This window comes from Jaculus jaculus, chromosome 1 (genome assembly GCF_020740685.1).
Source record: "Jaculus jaculus isolate mJacJac1 chromosome 1, mJacJac1.mat.Y.cur, whole genome shotgun sequence".
NCBI lineage: Eukaryota > Metazoa > Chordata > Mammalia > Rodentia > Dipodidae > Jaculus > Jaculus jaculus.
Window position 1 is genome coordinate 326,693,200 of NC_059102.1, and position 26,572 is coordinate 326,719,771.

At 38.7% G+C, this 26,572-nt stretch overlaps 1 protein-coding gene across 1 annotated transcript in view; it reads right to left on the reverse strand.

Moving 5' to 3' along the window:
* Enah (ENAH actin regulator) overlaps positions 1-26,572 on the reverse strand; it is a 143,300-nt gene that overhangs the window by 71,746 nt on the left and 44,982 nt on the right. The window contains 1 exon segment of the mRNA XM_045149890.1: positions 8,343-8,508. Within this exon segment, the coding sequence (XP_045005825.1) occupies positions 8,343-8,508 (166 nt within the window).

Genomic DNA, 26,572 nt, shown 5'->3' on the forward strand with positions numbered 1-26,572 from the left:
TTTATTTACCCATTCTCACATTGATGAACATCTGTATTACTTAAGAGTCTGGGGTGACTACAAATATATTGTCAACACTCTACCTGGTACATGCACACTTTTTGCTGGGTATACACCCAGAATTAGCATAGGTGACAGAAGGCATGTTCAACGTTGGTAGAGAGTATCAAGCAGCTTTCTAAATTGGTTCGATCCATTCTACAGCAGTGTACGGAAGCTTGAACGGCTTCAGATCTATGCAGCATCACCACAGGTAATGCTGGTCTTCATTTTAGCAATAGTTTTTACTTTGCATCACCCAAGTTACTAATGTGAATTACCACTTTTTCATAGTTTACTATTTGCTATCAAACTATTTTCTTTTGTGAATGCCTTCTTACACTGATAAACTTCTGATCCATTTTTCTCCTGAGTTACCCATCTTTTTCTTTACCTATGATCTCATTATAGGTAGTTGTGTGGCAAATATCTTATCCCATAGCATGCTTTATTTTACTCTGAGTGATGTCTTAGTGATGTTCATTGCCTTTTCTTGTTTCAAGTTAGCAATGCTTTCCTTTTATGTGTGTTTCTGTGTCCTGTTTAAACAATGTGTACCACTAAAGAAAACATTACATTTTACCTTTTAAACATTTTAGTAACCCTGTTACTGCTTTTCACTTTCCATCTCCAATCCAACTAGAATTTGTTTATGCCTATGGTGTGAGGAAGGGCTCAAGTTTCCTATTTATTTCATGTGAATGTTTAGCTGATCTACTTCTATGTGCCAGAGACTTACTTTTCTAATTGTCTGTATGACTACGTTGTCTTGCTGGTGGGTATGCCGAATGTTTGCCAACATTAGTGTTTACTTTAGCTTTATACTATGTCTCACAGCCACTAGAGCTTTTGACTCTCTCCCTCAAACACTGCTTTGCCTACCTTTGGCCCTTTATGCAAATACTATATTGATTGTCTGTTTCCTTTTTGTTTGTTTTTTTGAGGAAGGGTCTCACTCTAGCCCAGGCTGACCTGGAATTCACTATGTAGTCTCAGGGTGGCCTCAAAGTCATGGTGATCTTCCTCCCTCTGCCTCCCGAGTGCTGGGATTAGAGGTGTGCGCCACCATGCTTGGGTATTTCCAATTTATTAAGGCTGTACAGGAGCTAAAAGATCAATCTAAGGAAAACTGATGTCATAAAGTTACTGGCTAATTTTTAAGTATCACATACTGTCCTTATTTAGGTTTTTGTTAAGTCAACATTTTCTGTATAGGGATCTAAGCATTTATCACTGGATCTGTTAGGTATTTGATAAATTATTGTTTCTATTATGAATAGTATCAAATTTTTCATAATCTACCTATCTGATGAACAGAAGTGATTTTTGTATAATGATAATATACCAAGAGTCCTTGTTAAACTTGCCTAGTTCCAACTTATTATTAGTAAATCTAAGGTATTTATTAATTCCAATTATTCAAATCTCAAATTAAGCCCAATGATTTACATACAGGTTCCTCTCCAAGATAAATAATCATGTCATTTATACCTGATCATCCTATTTCTTTTTTTTTTTTTAAGATTTATTTATTTATGCGAGAAAGAGACAGAGAGAAAGAGAGAATGGGCACACCAGGGCCTCTTGCCACTGTGTATGAACCCCAGACATATGTGCCCCTTGCGCATCTGGCTTACGTGGGTCTTCAGGAATTGGACCTGGTCCTTAGGCTTCGCAGGCAAATGCCGTAATGGTTATATAAGCCATTTTCCCAGTCCCCTATGTTTCTTTTTAAAAAAAAAAAAAATACTTTGAAGAGACGGGAAGAGAGACAAGAGAATGATGATGAATGTGCTCACAAGAGCCTCTTGCTACTGCAAACAAACTCCAAATACATACACCACTTAGTGTATCTGGCCTTTTTTTGTTGTAGTTGTTGTTTTTGAGGTAGGGTCATTCTAGCCCAGGCTGACCTGGAATTCACTATGTAGTCTCAGGCTGGTCTCAAACTCACAGCAATCCTCCAACCTCTGCCTCCTGAGTTCTAGGATTAAAGGTGTGTGCCACCATGCCCAACTGTATGTGGCTTTTACTTGGGTACTAGGGGATTAAACCAGGTCCAGCATGCTTTATGCATCTTTAACTGCTGTGCAATCTCCCTAGCTCTGATCATTTTATTTCTTCCTTTTCAATCTTTGTGCATTTTATTTCTTTTTATACTGGTTAGGAATTGGTAATATCAAGTATCTTTATCTTTTATATTTTATTTATTTGAGATGGGGGAAGAGAAAGAGAGAGCATATGTGTGCCCCAGGGTCTCTAGCCACAGCAAACCAACTTCAGATGCATATGCCACCTTGTACATGGCTTACGTGGATACTGGGGAATTGAACCTGAGTCCTTAGGCTTCTCAGGTAAGCACTTTAACCACTAAGCCATCTCTCTAGCCCATACCTTTATCTTTTAACTGATATTAAAGATAGACTTCCTTAATGTCACCCTTAGATATCTTCTCCCCACACTCCCCCAGCTCAGGCTGGCCTCAAACTCACAGCAAATGTCCTATGTCAGCCTCAGCTGGGATTTAAAGTGTGAGCTGTCACACTTGGCCTACAGATAATCTTTTATATAATACTTCTATACCTTTTCACAATACGAAAGCTACTTTGATTCCTTAACAGCTAAGACTGCATTTATCAAGTACTTTAGCCTCTCTTGAGATAGCTGTTCTTAAATTTTTTACTTATGTGCATGTAGGGGTGGGCCAAGATCTCTTGCCACAACAAATGAATGACCATAGGGCTTTAAGTGGGTGGCCAGGGAATTGAGCCTAGGCTTTGGAGGCAAGTGACTTTAACCACTGAGCCATCTCCAACCCCCTAATGTGGACTTTCTGATATTAAACCAATCTTATATCCTGGCACAAAGCCACCAAATCACTTTGGTATTCATGCAATAACAATTTTTATACATCCTTGGAGTTTTGTTTGCTATTACTTACTATGTTTAGAACTTTTATATCTATATTCATGCGTGAGATTAGTTTATTTCCTTTCTAATGTATTTTTGTTTTTAATATCTAATTATTTATTTATTTATTGGAGGGAGGGAGGGGCAGGGGCAGATAGAATGGGTATGCCAGGGCTTCCAGCACTGCCAATGAACTCTAGACACATGTGCCACCTTATGCATCTGACTTACATGGGGATCATGGGAAAGTGAACTTGGGTCCTTTGGCTTTGCAGGCAAGAGCCTTAACCACTAAGCTATCTTTCTAGCCCTAGTTTTGTTTTTGAGACAGGGTCTTGATACATACCCCAAGTGAGTCTCAAATTCATTTGAGACCCCTGCTTCCACAGGAGGGATTTTAGGCCTATACCACCATACCCAGCTATACCAGGATCTTTGTTTGCTTTTCAAGGTAGGGTCTCACTCTAGCCCAGGCTGACCTGGAATTCATTCTCTAGTCTCAGAGTGGCTTCAAACTCATGGCGATCCTCCTACCTCTGCCTCCCAAGTGCTGGGATTAAAGGCATGTATCACCAAGCCCAGCAAGATTTTTTTTGTTCATTTTTTATTTATTTGTGTGTGTGTGTGTGTGTGAGAGAGAGGGGGGGGGGGAGGGAGGGAGGGAGGGGAGAGGGGGGAGGGGAAAGGGGGGAGGGAGGGAGGAGAGAGGGAGAGAGAATGGGCGTGCCAGGGCCTCCAACCACTGCAAACGAACTCCAGACATGTGCACCCCCTTGTGCATCTGCCTAATGTGGGTCCTGGGGAATTGAGCCTTAAACTGGGGACCTTAGGCTTCATAGGCAAGCACTTAACCGCTAAGCCATCTCTCCAGCCCAGGATTTTTTTTTTAAAACTGTGTTTAAATTAACTTTATGGTAGGAATAAAAAATACTGGGTTAGACTAAATGTATATTACTATACCTTCCTCCTACTTGTGATGCTATATCACCATGCCAGGTTCTTATACTTTTTTTTGGAATATTTTATTTTATATTTATTTATTTGACAGAGAAACGGGGGAGAGAGAGAGAGAGGAAGAATGGGTGTGCCAGGGCCTCCAGCCACTGCAAATGAATTCTACATGCATGTGACCCCTTGCGCATCTGGCTAATGTGGGTCCTGGGGAATCAAACCAGGGTCCTTTGGCTTTGCAGGCAAATGCTTTAACCACTAAGCCAGTCCTCCAGCCCTTGATACTTTAAAGGGGTGGGGGGGACTGGCACTTTTACTAAGCTTCTAAAAAAACATTATGCAACACTTTATCATGTGTTATTTTATTACAGGCTGGGTTTAACACATGCATGTAGCACACACAGAAACAACAGTAAAGCATTTGAACCCAAAATTCTTTTTCCTTTTAAATGCCTTTTAATTATCTTCCTAATTTTCTTAGAAGAACTAGGCCTCCTTATCAGTTTTGGTAAATTATCCTAAGAATTAGCATTTTAAAATTACTGACACATCCCCTTAGTTTTTGTCTAAAAGAATCACTCGGGAGTCCTTTCCTACTCTTGGTAACCTGTGATAGCTCTTTTTTCAATCTGTTGCCCTCAGGAGTCAGAGTTGATCCTTTACTTAGGGAGTTTGTTTCTATCATGTCAATTTTGGTTATCTTTATTATTACCTCAGTCTAGTTTATTTGGCTTTAAGTGTTTCTTCTTTAAACTTCTTGAGATGAGCACCAAGGCTGACTCCAAGTTCATATTACCACTTTCTAATATAAACATTGAGCGTCCAAATTTCACTTACAGCTTCAGATCCATTCTGCTGACACAGATACCTAACATGTTCAGCTCAACAATTTTTTCTAATCTCACTGTGATTTCTTCACTAATCCAAGTATTACTCACAAAAACATTTAACTTCTAAACTTGTAAGGTTTGATAGTTACCTGACTGTTTCAAGATTTATTCTGCAGTAGCCAGAAACATATTCTGTATGATATTTTGAAATTTGATGGGCTGGAGCAATGGCTCAGTAGTTAAGGTGTTTGCCTGCAGAGCCTAACAACCTGGGTTTAATTCTCCAGTACCCATGTAAAGCCACATACACAGTGGCACATGCATATGGAGTTTGTCTGCAGTGGCTGGAGGCCCTGGCACACCTGTTCTCTCTCTCTTTCTCCTCTCTGTCTCAAATAAATAAATATTTTTTAAAAATAGTCTAGTTGGAAAGAAAAATAGAAAAACGGAAAAAGTAGATATTTTGACTTAATAGTAACTACTTATTGATCCCCCACTAAACATACTATTAGATTTTGACTTCACTGATGGCCTAATGTCTATGGCATAGTCCTAGGAAGCCTGAGTCCAGGTGGGTGGCACATTACATCTTACACAAGTTTTATCCACCTGTCGCCTGATCACAGAGTTGGAAGTGTGTAAGCACCAACTCTTCTTTGTGGCCTGCCTCAGCATCACTTCCCTACCTTTTCAACAAATTGGCTCCCTTTAAGCCCTGCTGTGCTGGTGTTATGCATCACACAGGAAATGTTTAATGGGAGATCTTTATTCATAAGCCTAACATCAATTCTTTACTGTCTCTCTGTCTCAAGGTCAGAAACTGTTGTCTTAATACCTAAAACATAAGTAGTTAATGAGTGCTGAAAAGTAAAACGGAACTCTTTCTTTTCACATTCAATTTTACCAATAAATGGTGCTTTATTTAAACAGTGCTTAATACAGAAAGTTGGTATTTAACAAATTATATAACATGCTTCTACTTACAACAGACTGATAACCACCAAATTATGTTCCTTAGAATTCAAGGAAACCAATTGTTCATTACATTTATTTCCTTAACTAGAATCCCATATATATATATATATATATATATATATAAATAATATATATATATAATATATAATATATATAATAGTATATACATATAAATATAGACATATACATACATATATATATTATTTATTTGACAGAGAAAGGGGGGAGGGAGAGGGAGCGAGGGAGAGAGAATGGGTGCGTCAGGGCCTCCAGCCACTGCAAACAAACCCTAGACATGTGTGCCCCCTTATGCATCTGGCTAATGTGGGTCCTGGGGAATCGAACCTAGGTCCTTTGGCTTTGTAGGCAAACACCTTAACCGCTAAGCTACCCCCTCCAGCCCCTTAACTAGTATCTTTATAAAGTTAATATTTTTTGTGCCATTTCGTGTGTCTGTCTTTATGTGAGTGTTGGGAAGTTGAATTTTGTGCCATTTCGTGTGTCTGTCTTTATGTGAGTGTTGGGAAGTTGAACCATGGCCAACAGCCTTTGCAAGCAAGCACCTTTAACTGATAAGCAATCTCCTCAGCTAAAGTTATATATATGTTTTCTTTCCTTCTTTCTTTTTTTTTTTTTTTTTTTTTTTTGGTTTTTCGAGGCAGGGTCTCACTCTAGCCCAGGCTGACATGGAATTCACTATGTAGTCTCAGGGTGGCCTCAAACTCACAGTGATCTTCCTACCTCTGCTTCTGAGTGCTGGGGTTAAAGGCGAGCGCCACCATGCCTGGCTCTAAAGTTTATTTTCTAATGGCTTCTTGATAATTTTATTTGGATAGTACTGATCTTTAAATATTGAGCTCATCTAGCACTATTGCTGAAGAATATTGCCTGTTTTAAAAACTTATCTTGGGAATAGGAATTTTGGGTGTCAACAGATCTATCATGGTGAATAAGGTCAGCTGCTTCATTTTATAATTTTAGAGCTTCCATTTATTTTTATTCTTCCAGTTTAACAAGAACATCCACAACCCTAAGTGACAGTGATTAAAGGTGAAGCCCACAGTTCATAAGTTTAATGTAAATACTCCAGACAGTACTATTCAATCTGATTTCAGTAAGACATTTGTTGTAAGCTTTTATAATTCTTTTTATTTGGGGGGGGGTTGCAAGGTGGAATTTCACTCTCACCCAGGCTGATCTGGAACTTGCTCTGTAGTTACAGGCTGACCTTGAACTCAAGGTAATCCTACCACCTCTGCTTCCCAAGTGCTGGGGATTCAAGGCATGTGCCACCACTTTTATTTGAATTTTGTCAAATGTTTTTCCTAGATTTCTTTTTTTGTAGATATTCTCTTGATAAATTTCATTAATCGGTTATCTAATATTAAACCTTACAGACAGAAAAGATAAACCCTATTTGGTCAGGAGGAGATATCTTATTCATATATATTGCTATACTTGACCAGTGAATACATTACTGAGGACTTTTTTTATCTATGTGTATGTTCATAATTGAGACTGACTTTTAATGTTCCTCTCAAAATGTTCTTCTATTTTAGGCACCAAAATTATACCAACCCTATAAAATATATGCTCTATAGTGATTTTCAAGAAACAGATGCTATCATAAAGTTTTAAAATTTCACTTATAAGTGCTTTGAATCCCACTGCATTTTTTTTTTTTTTTGAGACAAGGGCAACATACTGGCCTTTTTTTTTTTTTTTTTCTTGATGAGAGAGCAAAAGTAAAATCAAGAGAGACAGAGAAAGAGAGAGAGAGGGAGAACTGGTGCCAGCCATGTAATCAAACTTCAGTCGTGTACACCACCTTGTGTGTATGTGCAACCCTGGGTTGGAGAGATGGCTCAGCCATTAAGGTGCTTGCCTGCAAAGCCTAAGGACCCATACTTGATTCCCCAGTACTCACATAAAGCCAGATGCACCTGGAGTTCATTTGCAGTGGCTAGAGGGCCCATAGTGCCCATATTCATATTGTCTCTCTCTCTTATAAATAAATAATATAAAATTCTTACTGTTCATGTGTAGTGAATGCCAGTAAGACCTGATCTACCTTTCATTTTATCTACCCCTATGGTCCTCAGAGACTATAAAATAATAATAATAATTAGATAATTCTGTTCCTTTAGTAGAAATGCAGAATAGGAAATTACCAAAAGGCAAAGGCTCAGCTGTCACCCTACATATGACCTATTATAGCAACATTAATGCCAACCATTTTCCTATTAGTTAGGAGTTTAACAATAATTTTCTGCAATTTATACTTTCAACTCCTTTCTCTAGTCCCATAACCCACATCTTAATTAATCCTATAAGCACATTATCTATTCCCCTACATAGTATTTCATTTTGTTTGTTCTGAATTGATTTTAGATGGCCAAAATAGCTAGCTGGAAGGCCAGACAGTCCAATGAAGAAATAAAGAAAAAGTTGTACTTATATTTCTGTATAATTAGTTCTAAATCTTCATCTAAATTTGGGCTTGAGAGGTAGGAAAGACAGAGAAACAAATTCATTTTTTGATCATTGTTTCTGAAACACAACTTTATTTTTCAGAATACACCAAGTCCTTTTGTAATACTAGATCCTCTTTTAAAAAGATGTTTACGAGATCCTTACCTGATGGTCCTGAATCTTTCTGCCCACCACTCTGAAAGTGTTGTTGCCTGTATGGTGATATATATGAACTCTGCTGAACCCAGTTGAGCCACCAGCAGGCACCCACTTCTTATTGGCATCATCATAAACCATCACAGCAGCTCTTGCCTGACAGATACTCTGTTCACTATAAAACAAAACAAAATTCAAACTTGAAATATTTAAATTATACTAGGAATCCCATGTACCCACAGCCAGGGCTGGCCAACCTGGAAGCCAATCAACATTCAATCAATACTACTACTGGGGACAACAGTGCAGATGGCAGTGCCTCTTATCATACAAAAAAAAAAAAGGTAGTGAGGAAGCCAGACATGGTAGCACAGGCTTTTAATCCCAGCCCTTGAGAGGCAGAGGTAGGAGGATTGCTGTGAGTTTGAGGCCATCCTAAAACTACATAGTGAATTCCAGGTCAGCCTGGGCTTAGAATGAAATCCTACCTTGAAAAACAAAACAAAAAAGGTAGTGAGGAGATTGAGATCCACAAAGAACACATTGACAAGGAACACAGGACATGTTTTCCTCTAAATGTATCTAAAATATTAATTAAAATGAATCCATCATAATCATTAGGTAGTTTCTCCTCCCCCCATCACTGGACTGGTGACCTGTCTATGATTACTGTCTCCTTGTTGACAAAATTTTTATCAACAGGCTTACCTCAAGATCTTTAGCAAGTTCAGATAAGCACTATCTGCTCCTTGACAAAAGAATTGCTGCTAATAATCAATGGATGGCAGCATGACCAAATACTTGATTCTCTTTGGTCAAATTAACATCCTATACCTCAACAATGTGATAGCTAATCTTGATTGCCAATTTGAGGGGATTTATAATCACCATGGAAACAAATCTCTCTACATGTCTGTGAAGGAGTTTCTAGAGTAGGTTGAGATGGGAAGACTCCCTCTAACTGTGGACAGCACCATTGTGTGGACTGAGTCCTGTACTATACAAAAAGGAGAACGTGAGCTGAGCATCTGCACCCATCTTTCTCCTTCTTGAATGCAGAGACAATGTAAGCATCTGCCTCAAGTTGCTGCCGCCATGACCTCCCCACCATGATGGACTGAGTAGACCTTCAAACTGAGCAAAATCAATTCCTTCCTTCCTAAGTTGCTCTTGTCAGGGATTTGCCACAGCAGAGAGAACAGTAATGAACATCAATTTTGTTTTCATTTGAAGGTATAAAAGTATAAGGAGATGATTTCTAAGGATCTTACTAGGTTTTAATTTTTATTTGAGAGAGAAATGGGGGGGGGGAGAATATGGGCATGCCATCTATCTGGCTTACACGGGTCTTAGGGAATTGAGCCTGTGTCCTTTGGTTTTGCAGGCAAGTGCCTTAACTGCTAAGCCATCTCGCCAACCCTCTTACTAGGTTTTAAATCCTCTCTTCCACAGATAAATATTAAAAAGGAAAAACTCATTTATGACAGATTTACAGTTGTAGTTTCATTCTCAGCTATTTGTCACCAAGTGATACTTGACACACAAAATAAAATAAAGATGAAGTCAATTTTGTCTTTAAATAACAAGTTCACATTTCAAACATTCTAACACTCTTGGAGGAAAGATTGATTCACATTTTACCTTATTCTAGACCCTGCTTTAAAACATGCACATTATCTGTTTGTTGACTATTAATCCAGTTAAAACAACTCAGCTTCCATGTGGATAAGCTTTGTAATGCTGAGTAGTTAATGGAGATCCTCCTAAAGCATTTCATGCAACCTCATCAATAACAAAAGCACTTGCTCAGCCTACCAACTTCTGGAGTGATGGCTCGGTTGGTAAAGCACTCAAAGTGTGAAGACTGGAGTTTGGATGCCCAGCACCCACATAAATGCCACCCTGCCTCAGTAAAAGAGGAGAACTGAACGTACCTACTGTCACCCTCTGCCTCCAAATGCACGTACACATACATGCAAAGAGGTTTCCAACAATGCGTGGTGTAACTCTTGAAACACAGTCACCATACCACTGTTCCTTTACTCACACTTCTCTTGACCCATCTAAGACTGACAGCTTGGGTGAGGGAGGGGATTGATGGAAGATCATGGGAGACATAAGGAGATCAATACAATGAGTAATATATTTGCTTCAGAATCATATGTTGTAATTGTAATTTTCCATTAGGGAGATGCCACAAAACCCAACTTGTAACAGCATTGGTATAGTAATTCCTGTGGTGTTGTCTAATGTTTGTTGCTGCCCTGAAATTTTCTGGGCCTAGAAACAAACAAATGAAGCTTGAATTCTTCTTCTTTTTTTTTTAAGATCAGTTAGAGGACACTGGTCAGTATAGCAGCTGAAATCTTTTCATCATAATAGAATATAGAATTCTCATAATGGACAACATTTACATAGCCGTATAATAAAGATCATTTGAAAGCCAGGTGTGGTGGCATACCCCTTTAATCCCAGCACTCAGGATGCAGAGGTAGGAGGATTGCCATGAGTTCAAGGCCACACTGACCCAGAGTGAGACCCTACCTTGAAAAAAAAAAGAAAAAAAAGGGAATTATTTGAAACAAAGACCAGTGCTTTCTTTAAGCTTACCAGTTAATAAACAAACCTCCTACTAAATATTTTTAAAATTCAATAAATAAATCTATGAGTTAAACACAGCAGTATTTCCATTTTTAAAAATTGGTATTTTGGGGCCTATACTGTTTCTTAAAGTTCAAGAAATACTGCATCTTTGAGAAGTCCCAATGGTAAAAGCTACAGCAATTCCACATTTTGTTAATTAGGCCACTTGATGCCTCAAAACATAAACAATAATTTAGAAAAAAATATGAAAACCAATACATAGAGTATGATGTTCCCAAATCTTCTTTCATCTTCCTCCTCCCCACTGCTACACAGTAGGTTACTGGAGATACTCCAATATTAAAACACATGGTTAATGAATAGCTCAGGTTAGCCTGAATTATCCAATATGCAGTTTACCTTCCATATCTAAAATTTCCACATCTGTAAACTGAAACAACTACAGATGAAAAATACTTTTAAGACTTGCACCTGTGTTGAATGTGTACTCAACACATGGACTTTTTCTTCTCATTATCCCCTAAACAATACAGTTTAACAGTTCACGCAGCATTGTACTAGCTGTGATAAGCAATACAGACATGAGTATCTGCAAATACTGTGCTACTTAATAAGAAGCACTTCAGCATCTTGGGGAGCATAGGAGCCAAATCTGTATATTTTGAGGGAAAACTGTACAGTCAAAACTCTCCAGTGTCTGCCCACTTCAATTTCCCTGGGAAATTCCCACAGTAACATGAATGTCTCAAAGAAACTAAGAAAGTCCAAAACTGCACACATGCATGTACATACACAAAGGCTAAATAAACTGTCTCAGATTTCTGATGCAGATAAATAACTATTCAAATGATATGTGAGAGTACCAATCCAACTCTAAACAAAACCAAGCAGTACCCAGGTCAAAAATAAAAAGATGAAAATAATAAAATGTGAGTAAGAGCTTAGGCTTGCTCATCACTGGAAAAGTAGACATCGCTGCAAGCCAGGTACCTATATGGCATGTCGTAAAGGAATGAATGAATAAAGCACAAATAATCCTATAATCCTAGAAGACATCAGGCACACTCCTGTGCCCCATGGAAACCTGCGCCGGAGGAGATGGCATTACCCCTAGGTCAGTGGCAATCGCACTCAAGCCCTCATCCCCATGCTTTGTACGGTACCTGAAGACCTTTCCTCAGAGATGGCAGTGATGTGATACAATAGAACATCCCTGTCTTTCTCCCATGGCCCAGGCACAACCTTCCTAAGACCCTTGTTAGTCTGAGTGCCATGCTAATGAGACAGCTCTTGGTTGAAGAGCTCCTAGACAGCCTCAGGATGATGACCAGAACTGTGGGGCAGGATCACAGTGAGCTGAAAGTCAGTGTCACTTTTCTACTGGGCACATACACATACACATACACATACACATACACATACACATACACATACACATACACATACACATACACATACACATACCACCTCTGAGGAACGGAGTAGAGCTGGAGACTGAATTCAAATGTCAATGACTTCATTAACCTCTCACAAAGAGATCTGGAAGAACATTTTGTAGCAATGGTATGAAGTCCCATGCCCTCCCCACACCTTACACCCTGATAGATGCTTCTCTTTCGTTTAGCAGTTTCTGGATGACATGCTTTATAATAAACTGGTCATAGCAAAGTGCTTCCCTGAACTCTGAGAATCATTCCAGCCAATTATCAAACAAAGTGGGGATAGGATGAGGGGATAAATCCAGAATAAGCACTTGGCAAGACAGACATGAAATGAGGACAGCCTTATGGGACTGAATACTAAACTGCAGGGTATGTGTTTACTCTGGATAGTGACAGAATTGAATTGCTGGGCACCCAGCTGATGAGGGAAAATGGATTACACAGAGTGCATGGAGTGGGAGGGTGGCATTCACATACCAACATTGATTAAAGGTGAGATACAATTAAACCAGTAGTAACCAAGTTTTTTATTTTCTGGAACTAAAAACCTCAAAAACAAACTGAGTAAATCAATATAGAATTAGTTGTCAACTTTGGTCTATTTGTAATTTAGCCAGATTAAGTAATTAGAGAAGTAAAAATAAACACCAGAACTTATTAATTAAAATGAAGGTATTTTTGAAACAGAAAAACAGGAATAAAAAAGTCCTAAAGATAAATCATTACATGTAGTAACTTTAGCTTTCTACAATTATTTACATTGTTCATTTTTTTTCCTTCCAGTATATTCTGGTCCAGTGGAACAGTCAAGGACCTACCAGGTGGTAATGTATAACAATAATCTAAGAACTCAGGAGGCAAAGGCAGGAGCATCAGAATAAGTTCAAAGCCAGTCTGCACTATAACGAGACCTTTAGTCAAGTATGACTGCCCTTAATCACACACAGATTATCATTGGTGTATATGCCAACAACAGAGCTATACATCTTTCTATGACAAACCTATCTGTATCATGATAAGCCTCAAAATGAAACTATTAAAAAATTTTAAGATTCTGAGTCAATGAAGCAACTATTAAAAATATTAAATTAGTAAATTACTATACTGTATTTTGTGAGTAACAGGCACTAAGTTAACCATACATAAAAATTGAATGCAAGTTGTATAAATAATTATACTACTGACGTTAGTTTTCAAAGAAATTCAACATTAAAAAGCTAACAGCAGCTGGATCCCCCCCCCCAAGATTCTAAAAAAACATGACAATACATCATATACAGTTTTATAACTTTATCAGGTAAGTCATTTCTGAACAAGTTTTCTAGCCAGGTAAATCTATAGTAGGGAATGTTTGCCAAATTCTAGATGCTTATTCAAGTTAAGCCAAAAAATAAAAGAGGACCTGGCTAGTCTTGTGTGTACTTTTTAGCAATTCTGCAGTAAAGCTAGATCTTTAACAGCAAATCCTTTCAAAGATACCACTTAATAATCACTACTTGTCAAAAAAAAGCATAAACATTAACTACTGTGCCTAGTACACAGTAGGCACTCTTGAAATACTATTCAATAGCGAATCTCACCTAAAAAATCCTTATCAAGACCTGGATCAAATTCTATTCCTTCTATAAAGTTTTCCTGTGGTCCCCAAAGCCAAAATTAATTGCTCCCTCCAGAGTTCTCCCTGCAACATTCTCTGGGGAGATAGCATTTAAGCCATGAGTGTGCTGGGAAAGTGATGGAGAACTTCAAGCAAAACATAACTTACATTTTTATAAAATGACTCTAGCTACTATGTAGCAAAGGGATTCTGTTGTTTATTTTTTTAGTGCGTGCGTGCGTGCGTGTGTTGGGAACACCAGGGTCTCTTACCACTGCAAACAAATGCCTGTCCAGCTTTACATGAGTGGTTGGGGAACTGAACCTGGGCTAGCAGGCTTTGCAAGGAAGTATGGAAATTAAGAAAAGACACACAAGGACTAGGGAGATGGCTCAGCAATTAAAGGTGTTTGCTTACAAAGCCTACTGGCTGGAGTTCAATTCTCCAACACCCAAGTTAAAAAAAAAAAGTGGTGCATGCATCTTTGATCCCAATGAGCCTTGCAAAAATAGGAGGCAAAACCAGGAGAACAGGGAGCTCGTGAGGCAGGTAGTCTGAAATTAGTCTGGGGGACGAGAGACTCCTATGCTGTCTCAAAGAAGGATACATATAAATAAATAAACAGGATTTTTTTAAAAAAGAAAAGAAGCACAAACACTACACTAGAAAACAAGAGGGGAAAAAGGATATATGTTCAAAATACAGTGCATGGGATTCACAGATAGCTAAGATATAAGAAATGAGAAAATCAAAGGAGAAATTTTACGGATGTGTCTAATATTTTGCTGATACTCCTCTTAAACAACTTAGAAAGGACACTGTTTTGAACTGAGCAAAGACCAGATCATAACAAGGTGGAGTTACTCATGTTAATGTCACATAATCAAATTGAGGTTTTAAGGAAGCACATAGATCTTCAAGTAGCATTTTTTTCCCCTGAAAATATGAGATTTCTGTTCACATGAGTCAGAGTAGTACGTGCTCTCTGCTTTAACCCCTACATAAAAGCAACTCATGGTAACTAGTCAAGCCCTCTCCCCATAGTTCTGTTTCCTTATTCTCAACTTAAAAATCCACTGTTTCCCTACTGTCTGGGAGGAGCTAAGTCATGAACCGTACATAAAAACCAATTCAATCTCAAATGAAATTTTTGTTATTTCATCTGACAGGTCACGGGACCAACAAAGGGACCCCCAAGAACACTGATAACTACCACAAGACTCCTGGGAAAAACACAAAGTGGTGTTAATAATCCCTTCTGTGGTCTCCTGCCTTTCTCACAGAATCCCAAGAGCTGTTCCAAGTTCCTTTCCACTAGACTCTGCTCCTGTTTCATTCAGCTTCCTTTCTCCTCAATCTTTTTAGGCTTTCAAATCCATGGCTGGTTTTGTGCTGTGGGATAGCATGTGACCCTCTGGGTTCTGTGATGGCTGAAAAGTCACTGCCAAGAGCGGCATCTTTAAAGTTCATTGCAAGCAACTGTAGTAACTGGTATGAGCGCAGGGAACATAAACTGGCTTTTCAAATATGGAGTTCTGACTACTTTATTTCTTTTTCTTGCTGCTTTCTAAAATAAGGAGAGATTTCAGGGCCAAAGCCACAGCTAGATTGGTAGGTAAGGCAGGCACTTGGAGTCGCCTACTAAGAATCAAGTCTACAATATAAAAATAGAACCCTTAATTTCTAAAGAAATGCATGTAACACCTTCTGCCACCAATATACTTGATTTTTACATGCTGAAAGAAACTAAAATGTTCAAAAGATGAGCCCCCACAGGTACAAGGACCAGCACAGAGGGACAAACATGAAGAGACAGTAGGAGGATGGCCATCTTCAAACCTAGGAAGGAAAGCTTCAGAGGACAAAAACCCAGCTATTACCTTCTTCATGGACATCCAGCCTCTAGAACTGTAAGACAGTAAGTTTCTGTTTAACCCAAACATCAGTGAAGTATAAAGTAAAACTGAAGGAATGCATCATTTCAAAGATACCAAACTACAATTTCATTAACCAAGTACTATCAATCATTATAAGAAGGCTTCTGCTATGAAAGAAATTTGTGAAATATCAAATAATGTTTCTCCTTTGCTAAACCATTTTTTTTAAACCATGCACAAAATTAGGGGAAAATTCTGTTTGCTAATAGCAATTGGGTTCTGCTGTGATGGTTCACTGATTGAAGAAAACAGCAAAAACATTATGAATGCAACTGACAAACAGCAGATACAAATAATGGCAGCAAGCAAACTTATTTTTTGCAAAGAAAGAAAACCATCTGGAATGCAACAGCTCCAAAAAAAAAAAAAAAAGGCAAGATTTATCATTCATCGCCATTCATTGGTCTCAGAAAATACTAATTATTTTTCAAAAATAAAATATCAGTGTTACTACTAAATTCTTTATTCTATAATGTATTTGTGTGTGAAATACAAATGAAAATTGTTCAAAACTAGATACTGGGTTGAAGAGATAGCTTAACAGTTAAGGTACTTGCCTGCAAAGCCAAAGGACCCAGGTTCGATGCCCCAGGACCCATGTCAGCCAGATGCACAAGGTGATGCATGCATCTAGAGTTCATTTGCAGTGGCTGGATGCCCTGATGTGTCCATTCTCTCTCCTTCTTCTTCTCTCTCCCTCTCTCAAATAAATAAATAAACAAAACAAAAATAGATACTAAGGGAATCTGAAGGGTTTTTTTTGTTATGGTTTGGATATTATAGTTTTGAACATTTTTTTTTTTTTTGGTTTTTCTGAGATAGGGTCTAAAAAACTACAAATGCAACCTTGTATAACAATTCTGAATAATGAAAAAAATATATCAGTATGTATAAGAGGAAAATAGTATGCTTTAGAAAACATTTTCTTAAGTCTACTGAGCTATCCTCCAAGATGTAAAATCTCATAATTATGAACAAAGTGTTAAGCATTATGTAGAAATATGGCTTTAAAGTACTTACTACATGCAGTCATGTTTGTTTAGGATTAGTGGGGGTTAACTTTTAAAATAATTTCTTTGAGGCTTGGGAGGTGGGTTCAGTGAGCTAGGTGCTTGCCACCATGTAATTGGATCCCTGGCACCTATATCATCTCAGCATTCAGGAGGAGACAGGCAGACCCAGGGCATGCTGGCTAGCTAAACTAGCCAAGTTGGCAAAAGACCCATGTTAATAAAATCAGATGGACGACAACTCAGGAAGATACCTGATATGGACCTGAGGCCTCCACAAGCACACATACATATTTGAACATACAAACACACACAATAAATAAATAAATTAATTAATTAATTAATTAATAAATAAAAGTAAGGTAACTCTTTTGAGGTTTGGGATTCTTGTTGCTCAGTAGGTAAAGTGCTTGCATAGCATGAATGAAGTCCTGTCTTCAAGCCCAACACCACATAAAACCAGGCATGGTAATACATGCATATAATTCCAGCGAATTCCTTAGCTCAGGAGGTGGAGGGAAACAGGATCAGTGCTCAAGGCCACTCTAAGCCACATCATTTGAAGTCATCCTGGGCTGCATGACAGCTTGTCTCAAAATAATAACAATAATTATCCTCATTATTATTGAGGATTTTTTTTGTTGTCTTTTTCAAGGTAGGGTCTTACTCTAGCCAGGCTGACCTCCAGGACTCACTGTATAGTCTCAAACTCACAGCACTCCTCCTACTTCTGCCTCCTGAGTGCTGGGAGTAAAGGTGTACCCCACCACACCCTACTATAACATGTTTTTTTTTTTCCTTTCTGACACACTTTTAGCAGGTGGTCTTAAATGCACATTCTTCCTGCCTCTATCTCCTAAGTGTTGGTGTTACAGATGTGCGCCACCATGCCCAGTTAAAATAATTCTTATGACACTTAAATAAATATGGTACTTTATTTATTTTTATATTTTTAAATTTTTTACTTATTTATTTGAGAGCGACAGACACAGAGAGAAAGACAGATAGAGGGAGAGAGAGAGAATGGGTGCGCCAGGGCTTCCAGCCTCTGCAAACGAACTCCAGACGTGTGCGCCCCCTTGTGCATCTGGCTAATGTGGGACCTGGGGCCTCGAACCGGGGTCCTTAGGCTTCACAGGCAAGTGCTTAACCGCTAAGCCATCTCTCCAGCCCAAATATGGTACTTTAAATAAATAAATATCTGCAAATTCCACTGATATGACTGATTGATTCAGACAATACAAGGAACCTGCCACTGTCAACATCATCACTAGGGACAGAGGCATGTTAGAAAGTCTATGCACTGTACCTTTTTTTTTTTTTTTTTTTGAGGTAGGGGCCCAGGCTGACCTGAAATTCACTATGTAGTCTCAGAGTGGCCTCAAACTCATGGCGATCCTCCTACCTCTGCCACCTGAGTGCTGGGGTTAAAGGCATGTGCCACCTCGTTCGGCAACTGTATCTTATTCTTAGAGCCACAACAAAAAGGGAGATTGGGATGAATTTGCAAGAGCTAAAGAAATAAAATGAAGTCACACTAGAAGTAAAAAGAAACCTAACAGGGCTGAGGAAATAGCTCAGCAGTAAGAGGCTTTTGCTTTCAAAGCCTGCCAGCCAGGATTCATTTCCCCAGTACCCATGTGAAGCCAGATGCACAAAGTGGTGCATGCAGCTGGAGTTTGTTTGCAGAGGCTAGATGCCCTGGTAGGTTTGTGTTCATTCTCCTTCATTCATCCCTCCCATACGCACGTGTGTGTGTGTGTGCACGCGTGTGCACACGCACGTGCACATGCTTATAAATTTAAATATATGTGTGTATATGTACATATATATTTTTTTTTAAAGTAAACATAACAGAAGCCAGGCATGGTGGTGCACATCTTTAGTCCCAGCACTCGGCAGACAGAAGTAGGAGGATCACCCTGAGTTTAAGGCCACCCTGAGAATACAGAATGAATTTGAGGTCAGCCTGGGCTAGAGTGAGACATTTGTATTTCTGTTGGTTTCACTCATCTCCCTTTCATGCAAACTTTATGTTATTTTATTTATTTATATGCAAGAAGACAGAGAATGGATGCATCAGGGCCTCTAGCCATTGCAAATGAAGTCCTGATGCATGTGCCCCTGTGCATCTGGCTTATGTGGGTCCTGGGGAATTGAACCTGGGTCCTTTGGCTTTGCAGGCAACTGCCTTAACCGCTAAGCCATTTATTTCTCCAGCCCTCAGGCAAACTTTTTATTTTATTTATTTATTGGAGGGAGGAGAGAAAGAGGCAGCTAGAGAATGGGCACACCAGGGCCTCTAGCCACTGCAGATGAACGCTAGACAAATGTGCCCCCTTGGCTTATGTGGGTACTACAGAATAGAATCTGGGTCCTTAGGCCTCAGAGGCAAGTACCTTAACCACTAAGATATCTCCCCAGCCCCAAGCAAACTTTTAAAATCAGTTTATTTACATTACCAACACTTTGTGCTTTCAGCCTCACCCAGTAGACAAACCATAGCTAGCACTTCCCAAATAAGGATAAGCATCTTGATATTACCTAAAAATATGATGTCTTGCTATTTCTGCATAGGAAAATCTATCTAAGAATGTTTTAATTAGCATCCTCATAAAACAGATTATATTTCTGTTGGTTTCATTGATCTCCTTTTAGGACAAGATTTTAAAGTCAGTTTATTCACATGACCTAACAACTTTGAATTTAAGACCAGATGACAATTATCATCTCAGATTTGATTATATAAGGGCTCCTGCTCCTGGCATGCACACACACACATTATCAAAATCACTTACACTGACTACAGTTTGTTTTCCTCCCGTGTAGCCTGAAATTCAGCAAGATTTTTGAATCCACCCTTAATTTTGAAAGGTTTAGAGTAGGTTTATTTATTTTTGGTTTTTGAGGTAGGGTCTCACTCTAGCTCAGGCTGACCTGGAATTAACTCTGTAGTCTCAGGGTGGCTTCAAACTCATGTCTATCCTCCTACCACTGCCTCTCAAGTGCTGGGATTAAAGGTGCATGGCACCATGCCCAACTAAAACTAATTTGCAATTACTGAAACAACAACAAAAAAAGACTGGGGAAATGGCTTAGCAGTTAAGGCGTTTGCCTACAAAGCCTAAGGACCCTGGTTTGATTCACCGGAACCCACGTTAGCCAGATGCACAAGGGGGCGCACATGTCTGGAGTTCATTTGCAGTATGGAGGCCCTGGTGTACCCACCTCTCTTTCTCTCTGCCTATTCCCCTCTCTCTCTCAAATAAGTAAATAAAAAATATATTTTTTTAAAAGACCTTTATAAATACTTTAAAAAGCATCACTTGGGCAAAAAAGTAAAAAGATTTAAAGTTGGTGAGGATATGAGACAATGAAAACTAAAGTTAGCAGAGTTGACTGACACAGACATTATGTGTGACTGACCTGTGGTAGTACACTGGCCTACTCTTGGGTATGTATTACATAGGGTACAGAAAGGGAAAAGGAAGAGAATGGAGAGAAAAGATGACAGACAGAGAAAAAAAAATAGATATACACACACACATGCCCCCAGTCCCCCAGGAGATAGGCCAGACTGACCTGGAACTCAACAGAGATCCTCTTATCTCTGCCTCCTGAGTGCTGGGATTAAAGGTATATGCCACCACACTGGCTAGAAAAATATTTTAAATAAAAACTATTGAAAAGACACAAATCAATGATGACAGTGTACCCTGACCTAAATACAGAATGTGGGTAACTCAATTCTACACACTAAAATTTAAAAATAAATAACAAACACAAAATACTTTTGATTGCATCCTGAATGTATGTGTCACGATTCTTGAACAGATGTGCATTTTCAGACACTTTATGACACCCTACAAGGCATTCTCTGAGTGCCTGTAAAAGCATGGCCCGTGACAGGTGAGTATTTTTACACTACTGAATAGAATAGCCTTGCTGTGTCTCAGTTTGGGTTTCCCCTAGAAGAAAATGTTGAGACATGGGTTGAGTGCTAATAGTTTCAGTAGAAAGGATTTTACCATTAGGAGGAGCAAAAGGAGGAAGCCAGCAAAAAAATGGTGCCAAGTCAGTTTCTACTTTGTGAAAGTGGAGCAAGGTCACATTAGAATGCTCTGTTAAAAAAAAAAAAAAAAAAAAAGCAATTTGGGCATCCCAGTGGAGAGACAGGAAACTTAGTGTACTTACCTACCAATTTTTACCAATCCTTTATTGGCTTAAAGGTTCTTTCTGGGAGACTAGTTCTCTGGAATGTCAGTTTATTCTGATCCTAGCTCTCAGCCAGAAAAACCCAGGGGCTGGTGTTAGTATCCTCTGGCAGAAAAGATTATGAGAGGCACACAGTCTGCCACATTTGTACAAATCATGTGCCTTCTAGGCTTTCTCCTCCTACTCTTGGAATGGGGGTGATAAAATGGCTTGAGGAGGAATGAGATAAAGCAGCAGATCATCTGAATCTCAGCATCCAAGGAACCAGTTGTTTTGTTGTAAGAAAGCTTAGGGGACTGGGGAGATGGGTCAGCAGCAGAAGGCACTTCTTTAAAAAGCCTGCCAGCCCGAGGTGGGTTCCCCAGTACTCATGTAAATGAAGCCAAATGCACAAAGTGGGTGAGTTGTCTGTAGTTCATTTGTGTTCTTTTTGTCATTCTCTTTCTCTTCCTTCCTCTCTCCAAGTATATAAAAACATGAAAAAATTAAGTTCTAACAAAAAGAAACCTTATAATTTTGCTTATCTTTTGACTTAGGAACTACCTATTTGCAAATTTATCTGAAGGAAATAATAAATCAATACATACAAATATTTAGCTGTAATTTACATAGCAATTATAGTACCTAGAGATTTGGCTGTATTCTACATATACATTATAAGCAATTTTTTAGAATCATGAATGATTCAGAAGCAAACTAAATATAACCCAACAGTAGACTTCACTGAAACTTCCAAGTCACCTATGGTGAAATACAACAGAGATGACAGAAAACACACAATAAGTGATTTATAACAGTAAAAAATATTACTGACATATTGAACAAAAACACCAGGTTATAAAACAGTGTATGCCAGCCCAGCACAGTGATGCGTAACTGTGACCCTAGCACTTGAGAAGTGAAGGCAAGAGTATTTAGAGTTCAAAGTCATACTCAGCTACATAGTACGTTTAGGCCAGACAGGTGTACATCTAACTCTGTCTTAAAAACCAAAAATAGGGCTGGAGAGATGGCTTAGCAGTTAAGCCTAAGGACTGATGTTCTACTCTCCAGGTTCCATGTAAGCCACATGCAGTGAAGCAAGCACACAATATTGCATATGCACACAAGGGGGCAAACAGGCCTGAAGTTCAAATGCAGTGGCTGGAGGACCTGGCACACCAATTCTTTCCCCCCATCTTCTTGTATGCATTTTTTAAAAAAGGTCAAGTCTGTTGGGCTTGCCTCAAAAAAATAAAAAGAAATAAAAACAATCTGTTCTATAACTCTTCTTATATATAAATATATGCAAACATATATGGTACATTTATACAAAACACAACCAATACCAAATCCTTTTCAGTGGCAATCTGTGAAAGCCAGAATAATGAATGGCCTTCATTTTCTCTTTTGAAGAAGCAGTCTCTACAATTAATAGATTGATTTTGTGATAACCAGGGCCCACAATACTAAAAAGTTCTTTCTTTACATCTGATTAAAATTAAAGGTGAATTACTTTGCTTGTTTGCTTTTGAGATAAAGGGTTTGCTATAATCCTCCCACCTCAGACTTCCAAGTTGATGAAGTTACAGCCATGGGCTACCAGGCCAAGCTTTGAAATCTAATGGGTTTTTTTTCAATATTTAAAATATTTTATTTTTATTTATTTGATAGAGAGGAGGAGGGAAGGAAGAGGGAAGGGAGGGGGAGAAAATGGGCATACCAGGGCCTCTAGCCACTGCAAATGACCTCTAGACACACACACTACCTTGTGCATTTGGGGATTACATGGGTCCTGGGGAAATCAAACCTGGGTCCTTTGGCTTTGCAGGCAAGTACCTTAATTATAAAACCATCTCTCCAGCCCAAAAGCTAAAGGTTTTAATTAATGTTTTCAGTAGCTTTTAGGTAGATTGCTCACAGTAAAAATCTTCCATACAGGATTGCTACTCATACTTGGGGAGGAGGGGTGCCAACTCTTGTCATTTCCTAACTTTTTGAGTCTCTAGAAGCTTGTTTACTGATTTCTGAAGTAGAAAAGCAGCAGTAATACCTCATGTAACTGTTGTGAGAATAAAACCACGTACATTAATGCACTTCAAGTACATGCCACACAATGGTCACTCAAAAATGTTGGGCTGGAGAGATGGCTTAGCGGTTAAGCGCTTGCCTGTGAAGCCTAAGGACCCCGGTTCGAGGCTCGGTTCCCCAGGTCCCACGTTAGCCAGGTGCACAAGGGGAAACACGCGTCTGGAGTTTGTTTGCAGAGGCTGAAAGCCCTGGCGCACCCATTCTTTCTCTCTCTCCCTCTATCTGTCTTTCCCTCTGTGTCTGTCGCTCTCAAATAAATAAATAAAATAAATTTTTAAAAAATGTTAGCCATTATTATTATAAGCAGTCATAACAGCACTTCAGCAAATGAGGATAGTAATTAACAGAGTTCCAAACCCACAAGTGAGTACTACTAACTCTAGTGTACTCTTTAACATCCACTGTGCTAAAGGTCCATGGTATGTATGCCTTGAACAATTCTTTGACCAATACAACAAAAGGAACCTCCTCTTCCAGTCTGGTGTGTAGGGAGTGAGCCCACTTAACTTCCTATCCAACTGATCAAGCTCAACTTCTAGACAGCTGCATCCTGGGGGGTGGGATCTTCTTCACTTTTCCTCACCTTTGGGTACCCATTTTATGCTGTGGCTAGTGTAAATTATACTCCATATTTGTGTAACTGGTAATTCATAAGTAAACTTACAAATGACTATTGCTTAGCCATCTCTATACCACTGAAATACAATAACTTCCTGTTCAATTTAACTGGTACTATACGGGATTATAGTAAGAATTCTAGAGCCAGGCGTGTTGGCACATGAATGTAACCCTAGCACTACGGAAGCCGAAGCAAGAGAGGTTCAAGTTCAATGCCAGGCTGGGCTACATATGTAGTTAAGATTCTAGAGGTTATTTATTTATTTTTAATGACTATGAACTCTTCAAATCATAAAAAAAATTACTTTTTGGTATTGCTTAATTTGAACAAGTATATATAATATATAGAAGCATTGGCTACCTCTGAAAACTAACTCAATGATAAATCAAAGCTTCTCATTCTTAAATGCAATGATGGGAGAAAAGCCTAGTTTTTCTATTAACCCAAGGAAATTTAATCTTCCAAGACAATTTCTTGGCCACTGATTGTTCCAAGGAAGATGTTTATAAAGTTTGGCAAATACATTTAACATTTACTGGCCGTCAGTTCTGCTCAAAATTACTTTAAAAACTGGGAAATTCTGTCCTGAAAAGCAAGCAGCCTGCTCACTACAGCTGGGAAAATACACTTCTCACCTCTTTCTCCATATATAGCTCCTCCATTAAGACGAGGAATTTAGTCCTTAAAAACAATATACCAGATCACCATTAGCACAAAAGTTAATAAATCAAATGAGGTTCAACATACTTTAGTTCTAAGAACTAAAATTCCATACAACAGAAATTTCCAAACAGATTCTTTGTATAAGATGGCACAAAGCAGACATTCCACATGCATTAAGAAAACCCAGTACTTGGGAGGCAGAGGTAAGAAAGAGAGATAGCGCTGTGAGTTCGAGGTCATCCTCGAACTCACGGTGTATTCCATACCTTCAGAAGAAAGACAGAAAGAAAGAGAGAGGGAGGGAGGGAGGAGAAGGTCAGTCTAAGGATGCTGAAAAGCTGATTGCAAACTTCTTGGAAGTGTCTCCTTTCATATTATAATCTAATGAATATTTTGTAATTCACTCTTTCACACATCTGTCATTTTAGTTTTTTTTTAAGTTTTTTAAGTTTTTCAAGGTAAGGTCTCCCTCTAGCCCAGGCTGGCCTTGAATTCAGGGCAATCCTCCTACCTCAGCCTCCTGAGTGCTGCAGTTAGGTTAAAGGCATGCGCCACCATTCCCATCTATAAAACTTGTTTGAATGTGATATTCTCCCCAAAATATCTTTCAATAAAATTGGCATTCCATAATATAGATATACCACATTTGTCTTGTGGACAGCCCCAATAAGGGACACATACCCCAGTATGGGAACACAAAAACACAAAAAGTACTTTTAAATGTGACTAGAGAGAACCCAAATTTCAAGAGGACTACCAGAACTTTCTGTAATGGAAGAATAAGTATCCAGTGCAAATTCAGGCACCATGCAATTGTCACTGCTAAGACAACAAGCAAGACAAAGCTTAAGTAAGACTTGGAGAATAACCTGTAAGTGATGCTTTGCTCACATACTGGTGTTAATGATGGCATAGTATAACTGAGCTGTTAGTGGTTACAATTTAAAGAAACAGTAGCCCATTTACCAACTGGCCAAGATTTTAGAATTTCTTGTCTTAACGTTCCTATTAAGCATTCAGACAAGGTGCAATTGTCATTAGAATTTTTTTTTTAAAGTTTGAATAGAAGGCCTTAATGCTGGGCTTTTCTGGTAATATCAACAAAGCAGAATTTATTGGCAGGGGTTGATAGCAGAGATAGCTGGAAGTAGCCTATCCTCTATTCTCACATACTATCAAATATCAAAACTCTCTTCAGTCCACATGAAATGATCATACACACACCACACACACACACACACACACACACACACACAGTTTTTGGATAGTTTCGTAAAGTACCTCAAGTTGTCCTAGAACTCACTATCAACTCCAGGCTGACCTCAAACTCACAGCCTCAGTCCTCCTATCTCAGCCTCCTTAGAGCTGGATTATAAATATGTACCACCACACTTGATAATCTTGTTACCCTAACAGCCAATTAACTGTCTATGGCATACTGAAGATTCAAAATTTAAGGGTTGTCAACTGACAAGCATATGCAATTTTTTTTAAATTTCTAGTCTAAATGATATTTTTAAGTGGTGCACAAAATATCATCTTCTGAGATTTCAGTGCAGTTACATCATTAAGGCATTTGCACTGGCTAACAGCCTCTACCATTCTTTTTTAACATGCTATTCCTGAATGATTATTTCCTTTTCCAACTTTTCTTCTAATGCCCGCCTCCCCCACCCCTGCCCATTGCTCAATCATATCCCCATTCACATCCAAGCAGTCTTCCCAGACTGCCCCTGTCCCACATGGAATGTCTCAGTTGGCATCCAAATACCACAAAGCTGTGGGCATGCTTCCATTACAGCATCGTTGTCACTGTGACAATGAATTAGACTGCATAAGTCCTAGTGAAGGAACTGTCTCACCTCTATGTACAATATTAATACTTAAAGTAATGAATATTCAGGTATTTGCTGAATGTCAAATAAGTAAATAGATCACAAGTCCCATGAGCATGAGCAACAAATAATCACCATTTAAATTATTTTTAAGCTTTTTAAATTTGAGATAATCTTCCATAGAAATTGTTATGTGCTCCTCAGAGTTCCAAGTAAGTGGTACTATTATTGCAGGAGTGTGTTAAAC